The 20,944-nt window shown below is 31.5% G+C and overlaps 4 protein-coding genes across 4 annotated transcripts; all 4 read left to right on the forward strand.

Moving 5' to 3' along the window:
* The first annotated feature begins 218 nt into the window (after positions 1–218).
* LOC145306066 (uncharacterized) lies at positions 219–6,389 on the forward strand. The gene is made up of 8 exons (XM_080147997.1): positions 219–323; positions 1,793–1,894; positions 2,624–2,704; positions 2,987–3,074; positions 3,698–3,777; positions 4,383–4,458; positions 5,398–5,486; positions 5,818–6,389. The coding sequence occupies exons 1-8, from the start codon at positions 226–228 to the stop codon at positions 5,834–5,836; spliced, it is 633 nt and encodes a 210-aa protein (XP_080004123.1). The 5' UTR covers positions 219–225; the 3' UTR covers positions 5,837–6,389.
* A 4,255-nt stretch (positions 6,390–10,644) lies between these two features.
* Positions 10,645–14,597, forward strand: LOC145305693 (uncharacterized). Its single transcript, XM_080147404.1, has 6 exons — positions 10,645–10,855; positions 12,565–12,702; positions 13,336–13,467; positions 13,704–13,832; positions 14,021–14,095; positions 14,381–14,597. Exons 1-5 carry the CDS (start codon positions 10,647–10,649, stop codon positions 14,073–14,075), a joined length of 663 nt encoding a protein of 220 aa, XP_080003530.1. The 5' UTR covers positions 10,645–10,646; the 3' UTR covers positions 14,076–14,095; positions 14,381–14,597.
* Positions 14,592–18,002, forward strand: LOC145305694 (uncharacterized). Its single transcript, XM_080147405.1, has 11 exons — positions 14,592–14,635; positions 14,778–14,805; positions 14,898–14,940; positions 15,269–15,309; positions 15,486–15,520; positions 15,597–15,660; positions 16,413–16,503; positions 16,980–17,015; positions 17,543–17,609; positions 17,785–17,835; positions 17,903–18,002. The coding sequence occupies exons 1-11, from the start codon at positions 14,597–14,599 to the stop codon at positions 17,987–17,989; spliced, it is 582 nt and encodes a 193-aa protein (XP_080003531.1). The 5' UTR covers positions 14,592–14,596; the 3' UTR covers positions 17,990–18,002.
* A 522-nt stretch (positions 18,003–18,524) lies between these two features.
* LOC145305695 (uncharacterized) lies at positions 18,525–20,907 on the forward strand. The gene is made up of 6 exons (XM_080147406.1): positions 18,525–18,560; positions 18,646–18,715; positions 19,508–19,584; positions 19,847–19,895; positions 20,124–20,219; positions 20,762–20,907. The coding sequence occupies exons 2-6, from the start codon at positions 18,657–18,659 to the stop codon at positions 20,853–20,855; spliced, it is 375 nt and encodes a 124-aa protein (XP_080003532.1). The 5' UTR covers positions 18,525–18,560; positions 18,646–18,656; the 3' UTR covers positions 20,856–20,907.
* Positions 20,908–20,944: the final 37 nt, after the last annotated feature.

Here is a 20,944-nt window from a genome sequence, read left to right on the forward strand (position 1 = left end):
ACTCTAATACATTTATATTCTGATTATTCAGTTCTGACACCATACAAGTGTTAATGCCCTTTTGTCCTACCGTTTCAGAGCTTTGCTTTTATGGATGTTGTCATCCTTGTTTTGATACTACTAGAGCTAAAAGTCTGAATTGTATGTCTTTAAATGTTTTGAGACAAGGAAGAAAAGTTTTAAAGCTCCATTAATTATATGAATTTGTTTGCAGATAGATTAAAAATGAGAGTTGAATTGATATCTACAGCTGTGCTGTTATTGTTAACAAGTAAGAGTGAAATCCAAGCCAGGGAAGTCAACTGTGGATTTGTCTGCTACAGGTATTTTATCACAGCTTATGCCAACAACAAAAATAATTCGGAAAAAATCACGCAACCTATATGTGATTTTTAGCTGTCGTTGGGGGGCAACACATTAGAATTTACGACCTGTATATCTGCTCCCCAAATATTATTTTAGATTTATTTCGCTTGTTGGCTATACTTTATTACTGCTTTCATATTTTTATAAAATTAACATTATAGGATCTTGCTAACTGAAAAACTGAAAGATATGGTTCTCCTTTATAATATAGCTGAGAAAGAAAAAAAATCGCTAGTAGAGATTTAATTTCTGGTATTACATCAAGTAGTCACATTTTTGTTTTACCATTAAGATCTTGCTAACCACCGAGCCTATTGAGTTATTCGTTCTTTTTTTAATTTTGTGCTTTAAGCGCAGCCTCTAGTACATAAAACATAGACACTTATTTCAATAGCGCAGCAATTTTACTTACAGAGTAAAAAGGTAAGTTTGTCTCGATGAATAAAAGATTTGGTATTTATATAAAAAAAATTTTAAAACCTTGCCTCTTTATTCTTATACTTGCGGTTTCGCCTTTAGCATCTAGAAGGAAATTAAGAAAAATAGTCTAATACCAATTCATGAATTGAATCTAAAATACAAATTAGCCCAAAACCGTCCCAGGACCTATGTGAAGCATCTCTGAAATGGAAAACCCAATCTGTTTATTTATTATGGAAATCTTAAGATACAGACAAAAAAACTTACTATTTTAAATTATAAGATTTGTAATTTTAGTTATCATTTTAGTTTAATTTTGTAACTGGAGTAACTGTATTCATTGTATTTTAACTTTGATACTTAATGGCGTAACTGTCTTATATAGTTTATTTTGTATTAATAGATGGAATAAGTGAATGGGTCTGATGGCCTAACCTACCTGGACAACTTTAGCTTTAATTTTAGTTTTATTTTATATATCTAGATGGATTAAGTTCATGGGTCAGCTAATTGGTTCTAAAAGATCTTTACAACTTTAATCTAATATTAGTTTAATTTTGTATGACTAGATGGAGCAAGTGTATGGTTCTAACAGACCTTTATAATTTTAGTTTGATGTATTTATAGATGGAGTAAGTTCATGGGTCAGCTAATTGGTTCTGAAAGACCTTTACAACTTTAATTTAATATTAGTTTAATTTTGTATTACTAGATGGAGTAAGTGTATGGGTCAGCTTGATGGTTCCAATAGACCTAGACTACTTTAGTTTTATTTTGTATTACTAGATGGAGTAAGTGTATGTTTCTAAGAGAATAAGACAAGTTTGGACTAATTTTAATTTAATTTTGTATAACTACTAGATGGAGTAAGTGTATGGGTCAGCTTGATGGTTCTAACATAACAGAACAACTTTTGTTTAATTTTGTATTACTTGATGTAGCAACTATAGTATTAACAGAATAGAACAACTTTAGTTTTAATTTTAGTTTAATTTTGTATTACTAGATGGAGTAAGTGTATGGGTCAGCTTGATGGTTCTAACAGGCCAGGACAACTGGGAGACACTGGAATTATTGTCCTCAACACATGTTCCCCTCTTGAGAAAGGGTAATTATTGATAAAGCTACTCTTTAATTTACTTTGTCTGTCTGTCAGTAAGTCTATAATGCTTTGGGGGAAGTGTATCTCGGTAAAAATTTATGAGACATATGCGCATCTAGTCTATATATTGTTTTTTCGACTGTTTAGTGGTCATGTTTCAAAATACACAAACCTTAATGAGGAAGGTTTTATGATTTTCTCTGAATTTATGCTCTCCCACTCTTTCTTTGTTATGACAAAAGAACATCTTCTCTTTAGCTCACTTTGTCCATTTGTCCATCTTATGATTTTTATGTGCTACTTATGGAAGTTGTCATCCTTGTTTATTTTATTATGTGTACATCTTTACTTATATCTTTTTCTTCATTTTGTACTTGCTGCGCTACTAATACCGATGATTGTCCTTGTTAAAATCAAAGCTTTTCTATAATTAGCATCGGTCCGTCCGTACGTCCATTCGTCCATATCTTTTATCGCTAACTTAGACATAATAGAATTGTTCTATCAATATGAAATAGTTAGGTATGATTTAGACAGCGTAACAACTCCATAGTCGTTACCAGCATGTCAGTACGTCCTACAAAACATGCTTTTTAATATTTGTTGACAAATATATTTCATATATCAAGTTCTAAACCAGTATTCTTCATTTTATTTTGTATAGACGTATACATCTACATTGTGCTTATTGTTTTGAAGCTTCGCTTTTATTGATGGTGTCATCCTTGCTTTTAGTTGTGACTGTGCCAATTTTGTTGATGAACCATCCTCAACATCAACAACAACTACCACCACTGAGGCTAACAACTATTATAGGTAGGTAGATAGATATATAGATAATTAGATAGAAAATTAGTTAGATAGATAGATAGACAGTCAGACTGTTGGACAGACAGAAATAAGATAGACAGATAGATCTGGCTAGTCTTCGGGGAGGTGATGGTTTGGAATCTCGGCTAAAGACGTTAATATAGGATAATTAGATGAATGTATTGACAAATAGATGGAAAGGTGGATATGATACATAAATAGATATAAACATATTAGATAGATAGATATATTTCTGACATTTATTTAATTTCTAACACTAAATTTCAGTGGCTACAGCAGTTATAATCGTGGGCTTACCAGATCTCATCCCCAGCTGCGTAGAGTCCCAAGAAAACAGGATCAGGAACAGTTCAAGGTATTTAAATAGATAGATAGATAGATAGTTAGATAGATATCTAGATAGATAGCTAGATAGATAGTTATATAGATAGATAGATAGATGACAAGAACCTATCCTCAGCTGCGTAGAGTACCAAGAAAACAAGATCAGGAACAGTTCAAGGTAAATAAGAGAGATAGATAGATAGATAGATGACTAGATCTCATCCCCAGCTGCGTAGAGTACCAAGAAAACAGGACCAGGAACAGTTCAAGGTAAATAAGAGAGATAGATAGATAGATAGATGACCAGAACCCATCCCCAGCTGCGTAGGTTCCCAAGAAAACAGGATCAGGAACAGTTCAAGGTAAATAAGAGAGATAGATAGATAGATAGATGACAAGATCTCATCCTCAGCTGCGCAGAGTACCAAGAAAACAGGATCAGGAACATTTCAAGGTAAATAAGAGAGATAGATGACTAGATCAAATCCTCAGCTGCGTAGAGTTCCAGGGAAACAGGATCGGGAAAAATTGCCCCTAGAATTACCCCAAAAAAAATTTTTAAAAACAAAATTGAAAATGGGCAGGGTATGACTTCGTTAGCCAAACAAATTATTCATGTGATCCGGGATGCTTTGAATTTAAAATTTGTTTTAGGATCCCGCCCCAACCAGAACCTACAGCATAAGCTCCAGCTCTAGTTCTAGCTCAAGTTCCAGCTCTCATGGATCTTCCAGGTAATCACTAGGATAGATAGATAGATAGAACCTACGACACAAGCTCCAGCTTTAGCTCTAGTCCAGCTTTCATGGAACTTCCAGATATTCACAAGATAGATTCAGGTTGAATTCATATATCCCTTTAGCAAGTATCATTTTCTCTATAAGATTTATTGTAACGGAGAGATTTTTTTCCATTCAGCTAGTTCCAGGGAGGAAGGGTAAATTTTACTGTGATTCATGCTAGTCTCCAATTTTTTAAGAATTCTCTATAAAATATCAATGGTCTGTAATAAATGTACCAGTAACCCAATAATTATTATCAAAAGATAGGCTAATTTTTATGATATTTGGTTTAAATCAATCTATCGTCCATTGCCTTGTCCCTCAAGATCCCTGACTCAGTCAAAAGGAAAAGGATAATTTTAAGTACAATTATTATTTAGATTTATTGGTTGACCAATGATTAAATATATACAGGCCTATCATTGTTCATTTGTATTTTTTAAGGCACTAGGTGTAAAATTAAGGTCCAATGTCTCCTCCATTTCTAGCTATCTGCAAATGCATTCAGGTTATTAAGATGTTTTTTTATTGTTGTTTAATACATATTTTTATTATAGGGTATCCGGTAGCTATTCAAGCTATCGTCGTCATTTAAATCGTTACCAAAGCAACAGAAATGACCACTCTACAACTCAGGAACAATACACATTATCTACAATGTCGACTACACAGCTTTAGTAGAAAGTGGTCCTCATTGACATAATATTGCCAATAACTAACTAACTACTAACTGTCAAAAAAATGACATTAAATCGACATGGAATTTGAGACAAACCCCAAACTGTCCCAGTTTTGAGCAAGACGATTCCTGTGACGTCATATAAAAAGGGAAGGGAAGGAGAAAATCTCTTCCCTTTTCTCCCATCTCTTTTGAAGAGATTTTCTTCCCCCCTTCCCTTTTTCTTTCCCGAAACGTATATGACGTAATTAGAATCGTCTTACTCAAAACTGGGACAGTTTGGGGTTTGTCGGAATTTGAAAGGTCTATGTTGACTAAATGATTATTATAAAAATTGTTTCTGGCTCAAATATTATTGAAATGCTTTTTTGAAAGATTTGTTTTACAGTATTTACGTAGTGGACCCAACTGACATAATATTGACATCCTTTTTTGAAAATTTAAATTTCCAAACTATACTAGAACTACATATATCCCTGACAAAAAATATTAACATTTTATCGACATAGAATTTAAAAACAGACTAAAAATAGAAAAAAGGTAGGTTGTGTTTTTTTTCTGTTGTACTTGTTTAGGTTGACCTAAAATAATCAGTCGACCTCCAAATTTTTTTTGTGAACTGAGCTTATGTCGACTATATAGACAAAATGTCGCATGCGAATGAAAGAAAATTTCTTTTTTCCCCAATTATTCTTTGCGACTTTTAAGAAAAAGAAAGAAAGGAAGAGAGACAGAAAGAGAAGGGGGAAATGTATTTCTGGGGGAAATGAGAAAGAAACATAAAAAAAATAAGGACGGAGTATTGAATAAAAGGAAAAAGGGGACTAATGCAAATACCATTCTTGGCAATTGGTAAAAAAAATGGTTAGTAAATAATTTGGTATTGAACCCTGCAGGCTCCAACAACAACAACCACAACCTCCCCAACAACTCGCAGGAGTTTCTTTACCCGCAACGGCAGTGGTTATACTAGGAGGTTCAGGTACACGCCTATATTTTACTTTTGTTTGGGGGGGGGGTGAGGTATCCTCTTTGTTGACAGTTATAAACCTTTCCAGTACCTTAGCTGCCTAGCTGTAAAGGAGATCCATATCGGTCTAGCAGTTCCACTTTTTTAAAGAATTGATATATTATTACTTGGATGTTGCACCAGATATACTTGAACTCTAAGTGTTACTCACAGCTGGCTTAAATAACGATATCTCATACTGAATGAACGAACAGACCAATAAATGATATCCATATTAGCAATGTAAATTGCGAAAAAGTTTCTTCTGTCAATATATCAACGTATTCTAAATTCATTTTTTCAGGTTATCTGAACGTTTGTAGGAGAATAAATCTCACCAAGTAATTAAATATTCTTAAAATGTACAAAAACCTAATTCAAAGATTTGTTATGGGTATTTAACAGTAATTTTATCCTTTGCTGTAAACATTTTTAAAGTTTTATCTTCTGAAATCTGTAAAAGTTATTTATCGCATCGTATTATAGACAGCTTTTCGCGGATATTGTAAGATTAAAACCAGTTTTGTTAACCACGAGGGTCTAAAAAAACTGAAATTAATTTAATGATTTTTATTTCAATATTCGTGGGAAATTGTCTGTAATACGATGCTATAAATGAATTTTCAGTATGGCTGAGAATCGGTTCTAATCCAGTGGATATTAATCCGTTTTGTAGCCATACTGGAAAAAATATGATGGTTGACTAAATAAAAAGCTTGGACGTCATTACTGGAAAAATGTTTACAGGGGAAAAAACCTTTTTCTTATTTGCCATTTTACATATTTAGATCTTTTATAACAAAAAAATCAAATAAAACACCATAGTAAGTATATACTTTATAGAATCAAAAAATATTATATTCAAAAATAGTTCAATTTCACCTTATAATTTAAAAAATACTTTATTTGTTTAAAAATCATTATGTTTGATTTTGTTAAACTTTCTATAAAACTTGTTTATGTTTAAGTTGATATATGTAAAATGTATTTTGTTATAGAAATATATATTTATTTGTATGTAATTAATTAATTCTTTTTGTAAAAATTTGTATAGGCTGTTTATTGCTTTAGTCCCCAAAGTTTTATTATAACGTTTTCTTATTTGTTTGCTCATCAACTTTGGGGACTTTTAATGAATTTTGATTAGTGCGTCCAAACTTTCCAACTACTAATTATAATCTACAGAAGGGGTAATTTTGTGTATTAACATTGGGGATGTACATTGTACATCAATTTATCGGCCATTTTCTTATCTCTTTAGATCCTTGACAAATGTCCGTCAAGAACTATTCACTATTTTTTTCTCTATTGCTATTAAAGATATATGTCTCAGGAATGCTGAATGAGGAACTTCAAAAGTGGGGGTTACCGCCCCCCCCCCCAAAAAAAAAAGGTTAGGGCAACGCAGGTATAGGCCACATAGAGTTAGGTCCTCTTCAGGGATTTAGCATAGGAAAACTACCTTCCCCCCTTTCAATTATTATAAAAAATAAAAGAATGGGATCATTGATCAATTGGCACTTTGTGTGAAAGCACTACAAAACCAAATCCGAATTCACAGTGGGATCTTTTGCCAAAAAAAACGGGACATTAAGAGTAGACAAAAGTAAACTTCAATACATAAGCTTGTATTTGAAGAAATGATGTAATTTTTTGGCTTTAGCCAGAAAATAACTTAAATTTTGCCTCTGTTAACTTCTAATGTTCATTTGGTAAGTACGTCTGGCGGTTTTGGAGGACCGAAGCTACCCTATTTTTAAAAAATCTATAAACCTTCATAACTTTAGTTACTATTTGAATATTTTAACAAAATAAACGCCTATGTAAATATTTCTTCAATGCAAACAATGTTTGTGAACATGAATATAGCTCCAGGTGCACCCAGTTCGAGTCCCGGCATTTTAGGTAGGTCCAGTATAAGTAAAATAGGACACTTATAAGGCATGTTTTCAAATGTTTTTTTTACAGATATAAACAACAATAACATAATTTTCAAAACACTTTTGATTTTGTGTTAATACCTTTATTCTAAGTCTAGCTATCTTCATTTAAAGTTTGTATAAGAATATAATAGTTATTTCTCGTATCGTATTATAAACGGCTTTCCGCGGATATAGAATGTACAATTATAAGATAAAAACTAGTTTTTTTAGCCCCGTGGTGCCGAATTTCTGCTGGACCAAAACCAGTTGGAAATACATTTTTTTTATAACACATGAAATTTAGCAAATTTAATTGCTAAAATAAAAGTATTTATAAGTCATCTTTATTTAACGACTCCTTTAACCCTTAAATGTCCATTAAAACCGCGAGAACGGCAAAAATCGTTAAAAATCACGCCAACGGCGGCAAATAACGGCGAAACGGTTCGCCAGAGGCAAATGATGCATAAGTCAAGAAAGATCCGCCTTAAAAAGTTTGAAAATATTGCAGAGATGACTTTGGGCTCTAAAATGACTCCTTCCCCCTCTAACGAAGGAAAATTTAAAATTAACAAGAACGAAATTGTTCAAACCATGCAATGTAAAATGCCCAATTACTCAAAAACGGCCGGGAGGCCCCAGGTTGTTAAAACTGTTTTATACACAATACATGTTGCATATTAATATTATTATTGCAAAACCCGGGGCCTCCTGGCCGTTTTTGGGTAAAATGGAGAAAACTGATTTTTTGGGGTTAAAAATCTTAATATTTCTGGTGAAATTTTCTCACAAAATGTCAATTTACACCACCAAAAAAATATTTTTTTTAAATTTTTCTTTAATTAGACATTGGTACAGGTATCTGAAAAGTACCTCAATCAAAAATTATTTGCATATGCTGAACATAAATGTATTTTTTGTTGCTTTGAAAAAATTGTGTAAAAAAATCTGGAAAATCATCAAAACTGAAAAGAAATATTTTACTACCTTTTTTAAAAATGGCATAAATCCGCCAAAAATTAATATTTTTAAAAAATTTCTATTCTAGCTGTCTACTTACAGCCATTATTAATTCCTAGGATAGATAAAAGTCGATCTAAAATTTTTTGAATGTCCCGATTTTTTTCAAAAGATCCCACTGTGCTGAACATAAACCTTGAATCAAATTGTCACGATTGAAAATCTGTCCTTGGAAGCAAAAAGAAAGAAATTATTTATCGCATTGTATTATAGCTTTTTGCGGATTGTAAAATAAAAAATAATTAAAACCAGATTTTTTATCCCCTTAAGACTTAGAGCTGTTAATGATTTTATGATTTTTATTTCAATATTAGTGGAAAATCACCTGTTATACAATGCTATACATGATTTTTCAGTTTGGCTGAGAACCGGTTTTAATCCAGCAGTGGATATTATCGGATTTGAATCCATACTGGAAAATTTATTAAACCTTTGTACCCCCCCCCCCCTTCTATATTTAATATCATATTTCATGTTTTATTAAATTTGTTCTAAATATAAAGAAATTTATTTAAAATTATGAAATAATGTTTTGAAAACATTTAAATAATTAAAAATCAGGACATAGAAATATTGAATATTAATTAGTTTGAGGAAAACTAGTGATAACAACATTGCTGCTTGCTTCTTTCATATTTCTAATTCATTCCTTTATTTTATTTAAGCAATACATCGCTAAAACAAGGATGACAACATCCATAAAAGCAAAGACAAACGAACATTAACACTTGTAGAGTGTCATAACTGAATAAGCAGAAGTTTAATGCAAAATCTAAACAAAATTGTAAGTAAATTGTTGCAAAACTGCTTGAATACATGATAATGTTTAAGGACATACATAATTGTTAGGACTTTATTATAGACATGCTTCGCTTATAACATTGTACCTTGTTGTAATAGGAATCAGTATACCAAAAATCAGATGAATCGGATAATTTTATAAAACAAAAATATGTTGTCAAAATTGAAAAATCAGCATGTATAAATAGACGTACGGACTTTCTGGTAATGATTATATTTCTGAATCGTACCTAACTGTTTATCATGCAAAGTAGTTAGAAATCGATAGGATAATTCTAACCTGTTTAAATCAATGAAAAGAGCTCACCGTAACGGACGTAATTAAAATCTTTGCTTTTAAAAATCATCGGTGTTTTCTCTCAAAGTGTTTAGCAAGAAGGGAACTTCAACCTCCCCCTCAATTTTATAATTGAAAATACAGTGGCTGTTTTTTTAAAGCGAAGCTATTCTATAATTAGGGTCGGTCCATCCGTCCAAACATCAGTCAGTAACGGTTAGCTCTTTTAGTTAATTTAGAAATGTTAGAATTGTCCAATCGATTTTAAACCTTGCATGATTATTTCTATAACAGTTAGGTACAATTAAGTCCTAATTATATAAGTATGTCCTAAAACAATATCCTGAATTTAAGCAGTTTTATGAAAAATATACTTATATTTTTCTTTAGTCTCATTTATATATCTGCTTCTAAAGTTATGACACTCTACAAGTGTTAATGTTCGTTTGTCATACATTCCAGAGCTTCGCTTTTATGGATGTTGTCATCCTTGTTTCATTATGCCTAACCACTGCGAAGGCTACCCTGTACCCAATTTAACCTAACCTTACCTCGCCTGACCTAAAGTAAAATTCAAACATAAGACAAGATAACTCCACTAATTTATTTCAAAACAAGCGGGGCCGGGGGTTTCTGTGCTTGACTAGGCACTTTTGAATAAACCTCCAGTCGCTCAAAAATCAGCATGTGACGTCATAAAACTGAGGAATTATTCATTTCTTTTTTAGAGGTTTTTATTTTCCACACCTTCAGTCCTCATCCCTCATTTTTATGACGTCAGAATTATTTTGATTGACTTTCTTCCCTCACCACACAAATAAAATTTGTACAGTGTAGCTTCTCTAAATGAATTCATTTTTACTTGGATCTTTCACCATATTTTTATGTTCTAAGATAAAGTGAACTCTGTACCAGTCTAAAATAACGATCTCATTCATCCCGCTCCTTTGCCCCATCTCCTCCCCTCCTACTGGATAAACGGCCCGACCAATAAATGGATGTTGCAACCTAAATTGACGACAATTTTTCTCCTGTCATAATATCCACGTATATTCTACAATCATTCTTCTCTACAATAACAACAAAATAAACTTATAACCTCTTCAGACAAAAATGAAAATCCTGACTTCGACAGCAATCCTTATATCCTTAATTGTGATCATTAATAGCTATAGCATGTATAAGAAAGAGAAGAAGAGTTATGTCAAATATAAATGTGTTGATTATGATGGTGGCAGGCATAAACCAGGAGAATCCTACACGTGTCTGGATGGCTGTAACTTGTGCACGTGCCTTCCTAATGGAGGTGAATCTAGCACAAGGTAAGAGGAAATGTATTATTTCTAATCACTATTATGGAAAAAAAATTGTATTGTTTTATGTTTAAAACATGTTTTAAGTTTTTCTCTCCTCCTTTCTAGTAACTTTTTCTCCTTGACAGATTTAGAATTTTTCAGGGATCCAAAAGGATAAGACAATGACTAATCAATTAATGTACATCCCCAATGATAATAAACAAAATTACCCCTTCTATAGATTGAAGTTAGTGGTTGCAACGATTGAACACTCAACTTAATGAATCAACTCATCAAAATACACTGAAGTCCCAAAAGTTGTGAAGCCAACGAATAAGAAAACGATATCATAAAACTTTGGGGACATTGTCTCCTTTCTCTCTGGAATTTCCATTAAAATCTTCAAAAAAAAGTTTTCATAAATCCGCTAATTAAGATCTCGGGATAGGAAACGGATTATCTTACTACAAATTTAGGGGGTGTTTATATGGGAATAAAGGATGGAGCAATAGTTAGAAATAAAATTTATTCCTTCTGGGGAGGATAAGAATTTGTTTAGGGTCTCCTGGCCGGGAAAGAAATGGAATGTTTCACACTAAATATAGAAGTTTTTTTTATCTGGAAATGATTAAATCAAATTATTCTTTCCATTATTTAAAATCATAATGGTGGAAAAGTTTGGTCATAGACGTCCAAGGGGGGGGGGGGATAATGGGGCGATTACCCCCCCCCCCCATTTAAAATTTACCCCTACCCTGGGGGTGCCGTAGGCACCCCCAACCATTTAGGAGGGGGTATTTACCCCCCCCCAAACAATCTTGGGGGGGTAATACCCCCCCAAAAAATAGAATACTCTAACAAAAAAAATTATCCCCCCCTTAAAAAAATTTTACCCCCCCAAAATAAAAAGCTTGGACGCCCCTGAGTTTGGTCCCTGCTAAATTGTACAATACAATCTAGATTTGGTTAACATTTTCAAAGTTTTTAAGTTAAGCAAGAAAAGACACCATGTTTAAATAGTTGATATATATTACTATTTTAAAAAATCCTAAAAACTGAAATGCAGTTTTCAATAATACATGGTTCCTAATCAGTTTTGTCAAATATTCCTTCAACTTTTAATTATTGAATGTATGACTTATTTTACTTTTATAATAAAACACTAGCGGCTTCGCCCCTAGCCTCTAGGGGCTTTGCCCCAAGAGATGGTAAAAAAAGTAAGGTGAAATTTGTAAAAAAAAAATATTCCACAAAGGAAATCTTCAGAAAGGAAAAATTCCACAAAGGAAATCTTCTACAAAGGACCAAGGATATTTCTACAAAAAAAAAAAAAAAAAAATGGGGGGGATTTTTTTTGTTTTTGGGGGGGTCGGGGGTGTCCCAACCCCAAGAAAATAGCTTAAAACCACCACAGGACCAATAGGTATATACCCTGAAGAGTAGAATCCAATCGGTTCAGTAATTACCGAGATCTTAAGGGACAGATAGACGGACAAACAGACGGAGAGACGGACAGACATCAAGCTACTTTGTATTATAGATATAAGGGAATAGTAGCTTTTGCAAAATTCCGTAAAATTGTGAGCAAGCTTCCAGTCAAATGTTCTAAATGTTGACCAAACGCATAGTATAATTAAATGCATATTTTGAAAACAGTTAGACCATAAAGCGCATTTGAATGGAAACTTACTCACAACTTTACGGAATTTTGTGAAAGCTACTATTTCCTTTGTTAGGAAAGGTTGCATGCCTGGAATTGGAAAATGTGTGGATTCCAGTGGAAAACTGCATATTGAAGGTGAAGACTACCCTGCTCCTGATGGATGTAATTCTTGCACTTGTAATAGTTATTCTAAAGAGGAAACCTGTACAAAGTAAGAGTTCATCATTTTTATAAACATATAATATACTAGCGGCTACTCCCCTAGAGGCCTCTAGGGACACTTAAGTTGGGAGTTGAGTTTTTATTTTAGATGTTTTTTTTGGGGGGGGGGGGATAATTTTTCAATTTATCTTTGAAGGATGGTGGTACCCTCCCCCATAATAGTTAAAAACCTTCTTAGGACCTATGCAAAGCTACCCAATTAAGGAGAACCCGATCCATTCAGCGGTTAGCGAGATCCTTTGGTACTAACAAACAAACATCCTGTTACTTTATTGTTATTTTAAATATGTGCATTATATTCTTAATATTATCCTAACAAAAATATTAATTCCTAAGTTTGACCTAAATAATCCTTTTTATAAAGGTTGACCTAACATATTCATTATTAATAGTAGGTTTTGCAAAATTCCTGAGTAAGATTCCTGTCAAATGCGCTTATTTGTTTTTAAATAGTTATATGTGTTTGGTCAACATTAAGAACAGTTAGATTTAATAAGCGCATTTGACTGGAAGCTTGCTCACTTTTTACATAATATCGCGAAAACTACTATTTCCTCTATTTATCAGGCTTTTACAGTTTAATTCTCTTGTCTTTATTATTTGATCCAGATTTACTATAAAGGTTTGACTGTAATGAGAAAGAAAAGTGTATTGATGAAACAGGAAAGAGTCATGAGATTGGTGAAAGTTTCCCAAGTCCTGATCAATGTAACACTTGCTGGTGTATGCCTGGTGGAACTGAAGCTTGCACCAAGTTAGATTATTAGAATCTTAATCCTATTACATGAAGAAGTAAGGTTTTTTTAATCCGAAGCTAAAGATTTCTGAACTTTCTTGAGTTCTCCTTTTTAGAGAAGCTTCACATTTTTAGGTTTTAGGCTATTTTCTGCTCCCTTTTTATCCCTTTGCCAGTAGTATTTTCTTAAATTATTTAGATCTTAGATATGGAAATAACAGACATCTTAATTTGAAATGATTAAAATTTTCTAGAAAGATGTGTGTTCCAGAGAAACCATGCATTGATCAATTTGGTAATCATAGAGCTGTAGGAGCAAGTTTCCTTGATGAACAAGGGTGTAATAGATGTTATTGTACCCAATTTGGACCTTTGTGTACAAAGTAATCTTTTTAAAAATTATTGTATATTTTAATAGTTAAAGATACTTAAGGTGTAAAACAAACTTGACAGTTAAATTTAAATGAATCCTTATAATTTTAAAAGATTAAAGAAAATACATAAGTTATTGCTAATTATAAATAGAAAACATATATTATATCCAAAATAATTCAATTAACTTTATTTTTAGAAAAGGATGTGTTCATATTTCTGAGAGACTCCCCTCATACAAAAAAAGGACATAAGTGCACAAAAATTTTTGAAGGTATAGCCAACAAGCAAAAGTTATATGAAATAATATTTTGGGGGGGGGGCAGATAAAAATGTCATCTACACTTCAAAGGTATACACTTTCAATATCATAAAAAAATCAACTGAAATTACCAAAAATTTTATTCAAATTTATTCAGTTGTTGGTTACAGCTGAAGTATTTTATTTCTGATTCCTTTAAATGTTTATGCGAATAAACAAGTTCAAAATTTTTTTAGATCTATTGTTTCAATATTTAAATTTTCAAGATCAAAAACAAATAACACTCAAATATTTCAGGAAGAGAACATAGGGAATAATCCTAAGTAAAGAACACAAAACCTTACTTTAAATTTTGAGCAATATTGTATATAGTTGTTAAAAGCTAATATGATATATTTTTTAAATGCTCACATTATATAACAGTTTTGTAACCTACTTTTAAATAATACAAGCAATTATTTCATGGCAAAAAAGATCATTTAATTGATATTTTTAACTTTTTGCAGATACAAAATGACTGTCTATCAGCCATTGGTATATCTCCTTGTTCAAGTAAGAAAACCAAATCTAAAATATTTACTTTTGTCTTAAAAGTAAAATTATTTTTTAACACAAAATGACTAGTATGTATTATTTGAAATAAGATTTAGTAAATCTTTTGAAATCTAACAAGATAACATTTAAATTATTTTAGGCATGCTTTTTTCTTGGTCAAGTTGAGGGTAAGACTAAAAAAAAATATTTTCTTTTAGTTTTTTCTATGAATTTATTTTAGGCCATTTTGAAATAAATAATCATTTAATTTCCAATTAAGGTAATGCTTCTAAAACAATAACTGTGACAAATGTTGTACAAAAGTAAGTTTCACAATTTCTAAAATCTAATTTTATGTTTGTGGATTGTTTAAAAGTTTAGAAATAAGGGTAATCAATCTAAGAATTTTTAAAATTGGTTTTTTAACTTTAATTTTTTTTAATCATTGAAAGCTTTAATTGTGGAGCATTGAAATGTTTGTCAGTTGACTGCAATTTCAGTTATGGCTGTAAAAAAAAAAATAGCTAATTGCAACTGCAGATTATTTGTTTCACTTAAAATAGTTGAACTCAATTATGATTATTTTTACTTAATAAAGGAAAAGATTCTTAATTAATTTAGTTTCAATACTCCACATATAATTTTCTTTAGGAATGAACATAATATTGAGAGTGTTAGTGTATTAAACCCAGGTAGAATTTATAAAAATGTTTTGATGAGAAACTAATGATGTTTCTTTAATATTCTGTTTGACTATTTAATGCTTATAACAAAAGTTGCTAAATCTCAAGTTAAAGGAAAGTATAAATAACAATAATGTTTTTATTGATTGAATTCATTATGCTTAAATTCATATTACTTATTTTAGATGGCGGATTTGCTAATGGTGTTACAACAGCAAAAGTAAAAAATAATTTATAATAAGTTTATTACATCAATGTAAATTATATATCAGATAATAAGGTGGTTATTTTTCAAGGTTGGCAATGGAATAAGGATAACAGCACCTTCTAAAAATTACACTGCCATTATATCTGCTGAAGGTATGGCAAAAAAGATTGGAAAATATTTTCTCATATTCATTTGAATCTGGTGGATAGGAACCGGTTCTCATGAATACGAAAAAACTATGTCTAGCATCGTATTATATCTAGCTTTCTACGAATATATAAATGTACAATTATAAGATTAAAACCAGTTTTTTAGCCGGTGCCTTCGGCACCTCGAGGCTAAAAAAACTAGTTTTAATCTTATAATTGTACATTCTATATCCGCGGAATTCCGTTTATAATACGATGCGAGAAATAACTATTCCCATATCACTTTGAAACCGATTAGTATCCGGTGGATTAGAACCAGTTCTCAGCCATACTGAAAAAAAATATGTTTAGCATTGTATTAAATCCAATTTTCTATGAAAATCAAAAGATTAAAACCGAAGGCACAAGCTAAAAAAACTAGTTTTACTCTCATAATTGTACATTCTATATCCGCGGAAAGCCCTTTATAATACGATGCGAGAAATAACTATTCTTGTATTCATTCGAATCCAGTTGATAGGAACCGGTTCTCATCCATACGAAAGAACTATGTCTAGCATCGTACTATATCCAGTTTTCTATGAATATAAAAATGTACAATCAGAAGATTAAACAAGTTTTTTTTTGTCAATACACTCATGAATCAGGGCTAAAAAAGTGGTTTAAATCTAATAACTGTACATTTTATATTGGCAGAAATCTGTTTATAATAGGATGAGAAAAATTACTATTATGAAATAATACTTTACTTTCAGGTCAAAAAGACAGATATTACAACTTAGACATGCAATGTCCTGGAAACCAGGCAACATGTGATTTGGAATCAGCAGCCATTCAAACTAAAACGTAATAAAATTTTCCTTGATTAATTCATTAATGCATTTCATATGAAATATTATACTCCATTAATTAAATCAAATGATATCCTTTGTGTGTCTTTGTGTTTGTTTGTACCAAAGGATCTCGCTAACCGCTGAACCGATCGGGTTCCCCTTAACAGGGTAGCTACTCATAGGTCCCGGGAAGGTTTATAACTATTTTCTTGGGGGGTGGGACACCCCCAACCCCCCAAAAAATAAAAAAAATTCCCGCCTCCCAAAAAAAAAAATTTAATTTTTAACTAAAATTAAAAATATGGGGGGGGGCTACCCCCCCCCCCCCCAAAAAAAAATTTTGTTTTACTTTTTCTTTTAAAATCTAAATTAAGAAATTGGGTTATCAAATTCGACTCTCCCCTCCTCAAGTGCCCCTGGAGGCCTCTAGGGGCGTAGCCGCCAGTTATTTTCATAAGAAAGAAACTAATCTACATTGAAATTTTTTAGGGAAGATAATGTTCTATCATTTGTTCTTTCATTCACAGGAATCATAATTTTGAATACAACTTATATTTTAGTCATTGTAAATCTGTAAATTGATTTGAGCTTAACTCTAAGCTTATAATTAAACAGGATGATAACATCCATAAATTTGAATCAATTTACTAAAACAAAAGTGTAATTGACAGAAAAACAGATTAAGTGAGTAGTTATGAATCAGAAGGATCATCTAAAAAAATCTACCAACTATCTTGACTAACAACCGAGAAAATATAATGTATTGGATAGTACTCATAGCCTTATTATACTAATGAACTAAGTAAGATAGAAGCCATTGAAAAGCAGAATCTTCACAACAAAAATTGGCATTCTACTAAATATTAAAGAAGAACAGAAAATCATATTTCTCTATAGAAAAATTTCCTCCAGTCAAGAAAATCATATTTTCACATTTTCCTTTAACATTTCCTTGGGAATGGCCAACAGATTAACATAGTAGATGCTCATTAATGAGGGGACCTTCATAAATTATTGAAAACTTGACCATCAAAATCTATGTATTGGATGTTAGGAGGTCCAGATAATGGATTTGATGCAGATATGAAGATTATTGGATTCAGAGCTGATTGGGAGCCTGTAAGTACACACTTTAGAACTATATTTTAATGTATTTTTTTTATCTCTCAGGGCTTGCAAAAGTCAGAATTATACTAAAAGAAAAGCATTTTTAGATTAACTTCAATTTCAAAGAATAAACCTTTTATTGTGCAGTATTTCTGCAAGAAGGTTGAATTTAAATGTTTTTTAATAGATGAATGGTTGTCAAATAATAGATCCAAGTCATACATACTACTCAGATATGGTGAGAATATTTTTAATACTTCTTATCTGGCTTTGCAGGAATTTTTAAATCTAATTTTTTTTTCTAGCTGAATTGTGAGGGTGGTTGGTTTTCAAAGTTTAGAAGATCAGAAAATAATGAAAGAATCGCAATTTATTTATTAAATCAATTATAAAAATTATCCTATAGTTTTTTGTCTAAAGCTAAAGATCTCAGAAATTGTTGGTCTTTGGTTCTATTTATCATGTGTAAAAGGATGGGGGCGAAGGAACTAGTATATCCCTTATTATAAAGTAACAGGATAACCAATAAGGTTCTCCTTTACAGGGTAGCTTCTCATAGGTCCTGGGAAGGTTTATAACTATTTTGGGGGAGGGTACCACCACTCACCCAAGAAAAATCGCGCCAAGAAAGAAATTTCCCCCAAAAAAATTTTAAAAGAAATTCAATAAAGATTTTTCAAACTAAATTTAGAACTAGGGAGGGAGGGTCGACCCACCCCCTCCCAAATTTTAAATTTTTTTTATTTAAATCTAAAAAAAACAATTGGGTTATGGAATGCAGCTAACCCCCTTCTTATGTTCTCCTAGAGGCCTATAGGGACGTAGCCGCTAGTATAATTGTAAGTGAACAACTTTAGCTCTATCCTCTTCTTACACTACTAATTATAAAATAATGAAAATTATGACTGAAAATTTTAATTCATAAATTGTGATGAAATCAACAACAAAAGGGATACACTTATGGTAATATTTTTTCTTTCTTCCTGAAGAAATTTTATTAGATTTTTGTAAAATATAAAAAAGAAAGATATTTAAATCTAATCTTTAGAAAAGAAGGTTATGCTTACAATGCTTAATAACTATGAAAAGGGATTAAAATCCTATGCCTTACTTCTAAGGTAAGAGTAAACCTAGCATAATTTCATTCTATTGCATTTGTGAAGAACTTTTTGATACACTAGTGGCTGCAAAAACATTTTTAAGTTGAGAAAGAAAAAGTGAAATTTTTTTTTAGGTTGGTTATTTATGGAAAGGGGCAATTGATCACTCCCCATTTTCAATTTTTGTTTTTAAAAGAAAATTATAAAAAAAATATTTGGAGGTGGGGAATTTTACTCATGAGAAGCTAACTGTAAAGAACCATATCAGTTTAAAAGACATAAACAAGAGATTACTGTAGACGTTGGCGTTAAGGCCTTGCAGAGATAGGGCCCTATGGTTAGGTTAAAAACCAGACTTTAATATATATTTTATTAAATCTTTTTTATAACATAAAGTATTATCTTGTAAAGGACCAAGGCAGTTAAAACAGAGGTTCCTAAATTAGTATCTTTAATTTTAGGCATCAAACCCGTTTTTTGTTATTGTTTATTTATAGGTCATAGTTGGTAGTTACTAAGAAAATAAAAATTTAAAAATTACTAATGTTCAAAACAAACTTCAATATTTTTTTATTCCCAACACCTTTCCCAAATACCATTTACCCATCCATATACATTCATATTACCCTCTGAACTAACTCTCTTTTTAGAACACAGTTGCCAACTATGGGGGAAAAGTTTTGAAATTATATTTTCTCAGAAAATACAGCATTGGCCTAAAAATAAATGATGAAAAAATGGAGCCTGAGTACAAACTCTGGAATCTCTTTTTTACCTGCCGTTGTCCTTTATAGATCCATTTCTTTTAAGAGCAACTGATGTTCAAAATATTAAAGTTGGTTCAAAGGCATATTCTTTTGATGATTATGAGCTAAAGACTGTTCTAGGTACTATTACAACTTTTGTCAAATAAGCCAGATAATTTGTAAGTACACTGGATAGTGTTCTGGATATTGTAGACAAACAATACAATCTCCTTCTTAATATTACTGAAATATAGAAAAGCAAATGACAAGAGGAAACTATCATATTTGCTAAAGATAAACAAATTTAAAAATGTCACATTCTCATAGATGGCAAATCCAATAATAAAAAACATTGGAGCCTAAATTTTTAAAGTATCTAATACAATATGTATTTATGTTGAAGCACCTGGTGGTTCTTCTTCTAAAGACATGTCTAATTATGGCAATCAATGGTAAACATAATTTTTTTTGATGGAAAAATAAATAATATGGAAAATATTTTGGTGTTAATCAGGGATCTTAAAGGAACCCTGCAAGAAATACACTGCTCTAACTGTTTAAGATTTTAAATAAATTTTGAATATGAAATTTGGTTCCAAAGATTTTACTCAGCTAGTTTTGAGCCAACCAACCAAAATTAATTTCAAATAACCAAAATTTTTTATATGAAATTATTTAAGGTTTCATCTGATTGGATGTATACAGTTTCCTACTACAAATTATCAGTATGAGATCGATAGAATAAAAGTTGCAGACATGGGGGATTTAGAAATAGAGTAAGTATACATCTAGAATACAGATAGGAATGATGTCTATACATCTGCCCATATTAAGCTCAAGATCTAGATATCTGCTGAATGGATTTGCTCTACTCTTGAGTAAACATAGATATTGGTCCTGCAAAGGTTCTAATCTAATTTGTTGGGAACAATCATGACCGCCCGCCCCCCCCCCCCCATAAAAAAAAAACAAAAATTACCACCCCCAAATTTTTTTGTGGTAAAAGTAACAACTATGTCACAACATGTGGTGCAACTTTTCCTTGATTTCTACTCTCATGGGGCTTTGCACTTTACGGATAGGTACAAAATTACTAGTATAGGAAATATAGGAATATTATACCCGCACAAGTATACCGTCGGCCGTTTTTTTTTTAAAGATTTATGATTTAATCATTAATGTAACTTTCTGTCTTTTCTCAGATTTTATTAAACTAGGGCATCTTTTCTTTGGACAACTATGTCAGTTTAATTCATGATTATTATGTGCTTTTTACTTATGAATGTAGTTATCCTTATTTTACATGCATATGTTTTAGTGGAATGTATGATGGTCCATTAACAACAAGTGATTTGGGAAAAATATCAAGCTTGTGTTCTTCAGAAATTGCTAATCTTACTGCATCAAATTAAAAGTTCATGGATTTTTTTTCACAATTGATTGAATAAATAATTTTTTTATAAATTATCATTGTTTATTAATTGTTCATTTTTTTAACAAC

The sequence above is a fragment of the Acartia tonsa genome, chromosome 14 (genome assembly GCF_053477335.1).
Source record: "Acartia tonsa isolate MP-2025a chromosome 14, ASM5347733v1, whole genome shotgun sequence".
In the NCBI taxonomy this organism is placed as follows: Eukaryota; Metazoa; Arthropoda; class Copepoda; order Calanoida; family Acartiidae; genus Acartia; species Acartia tonsa.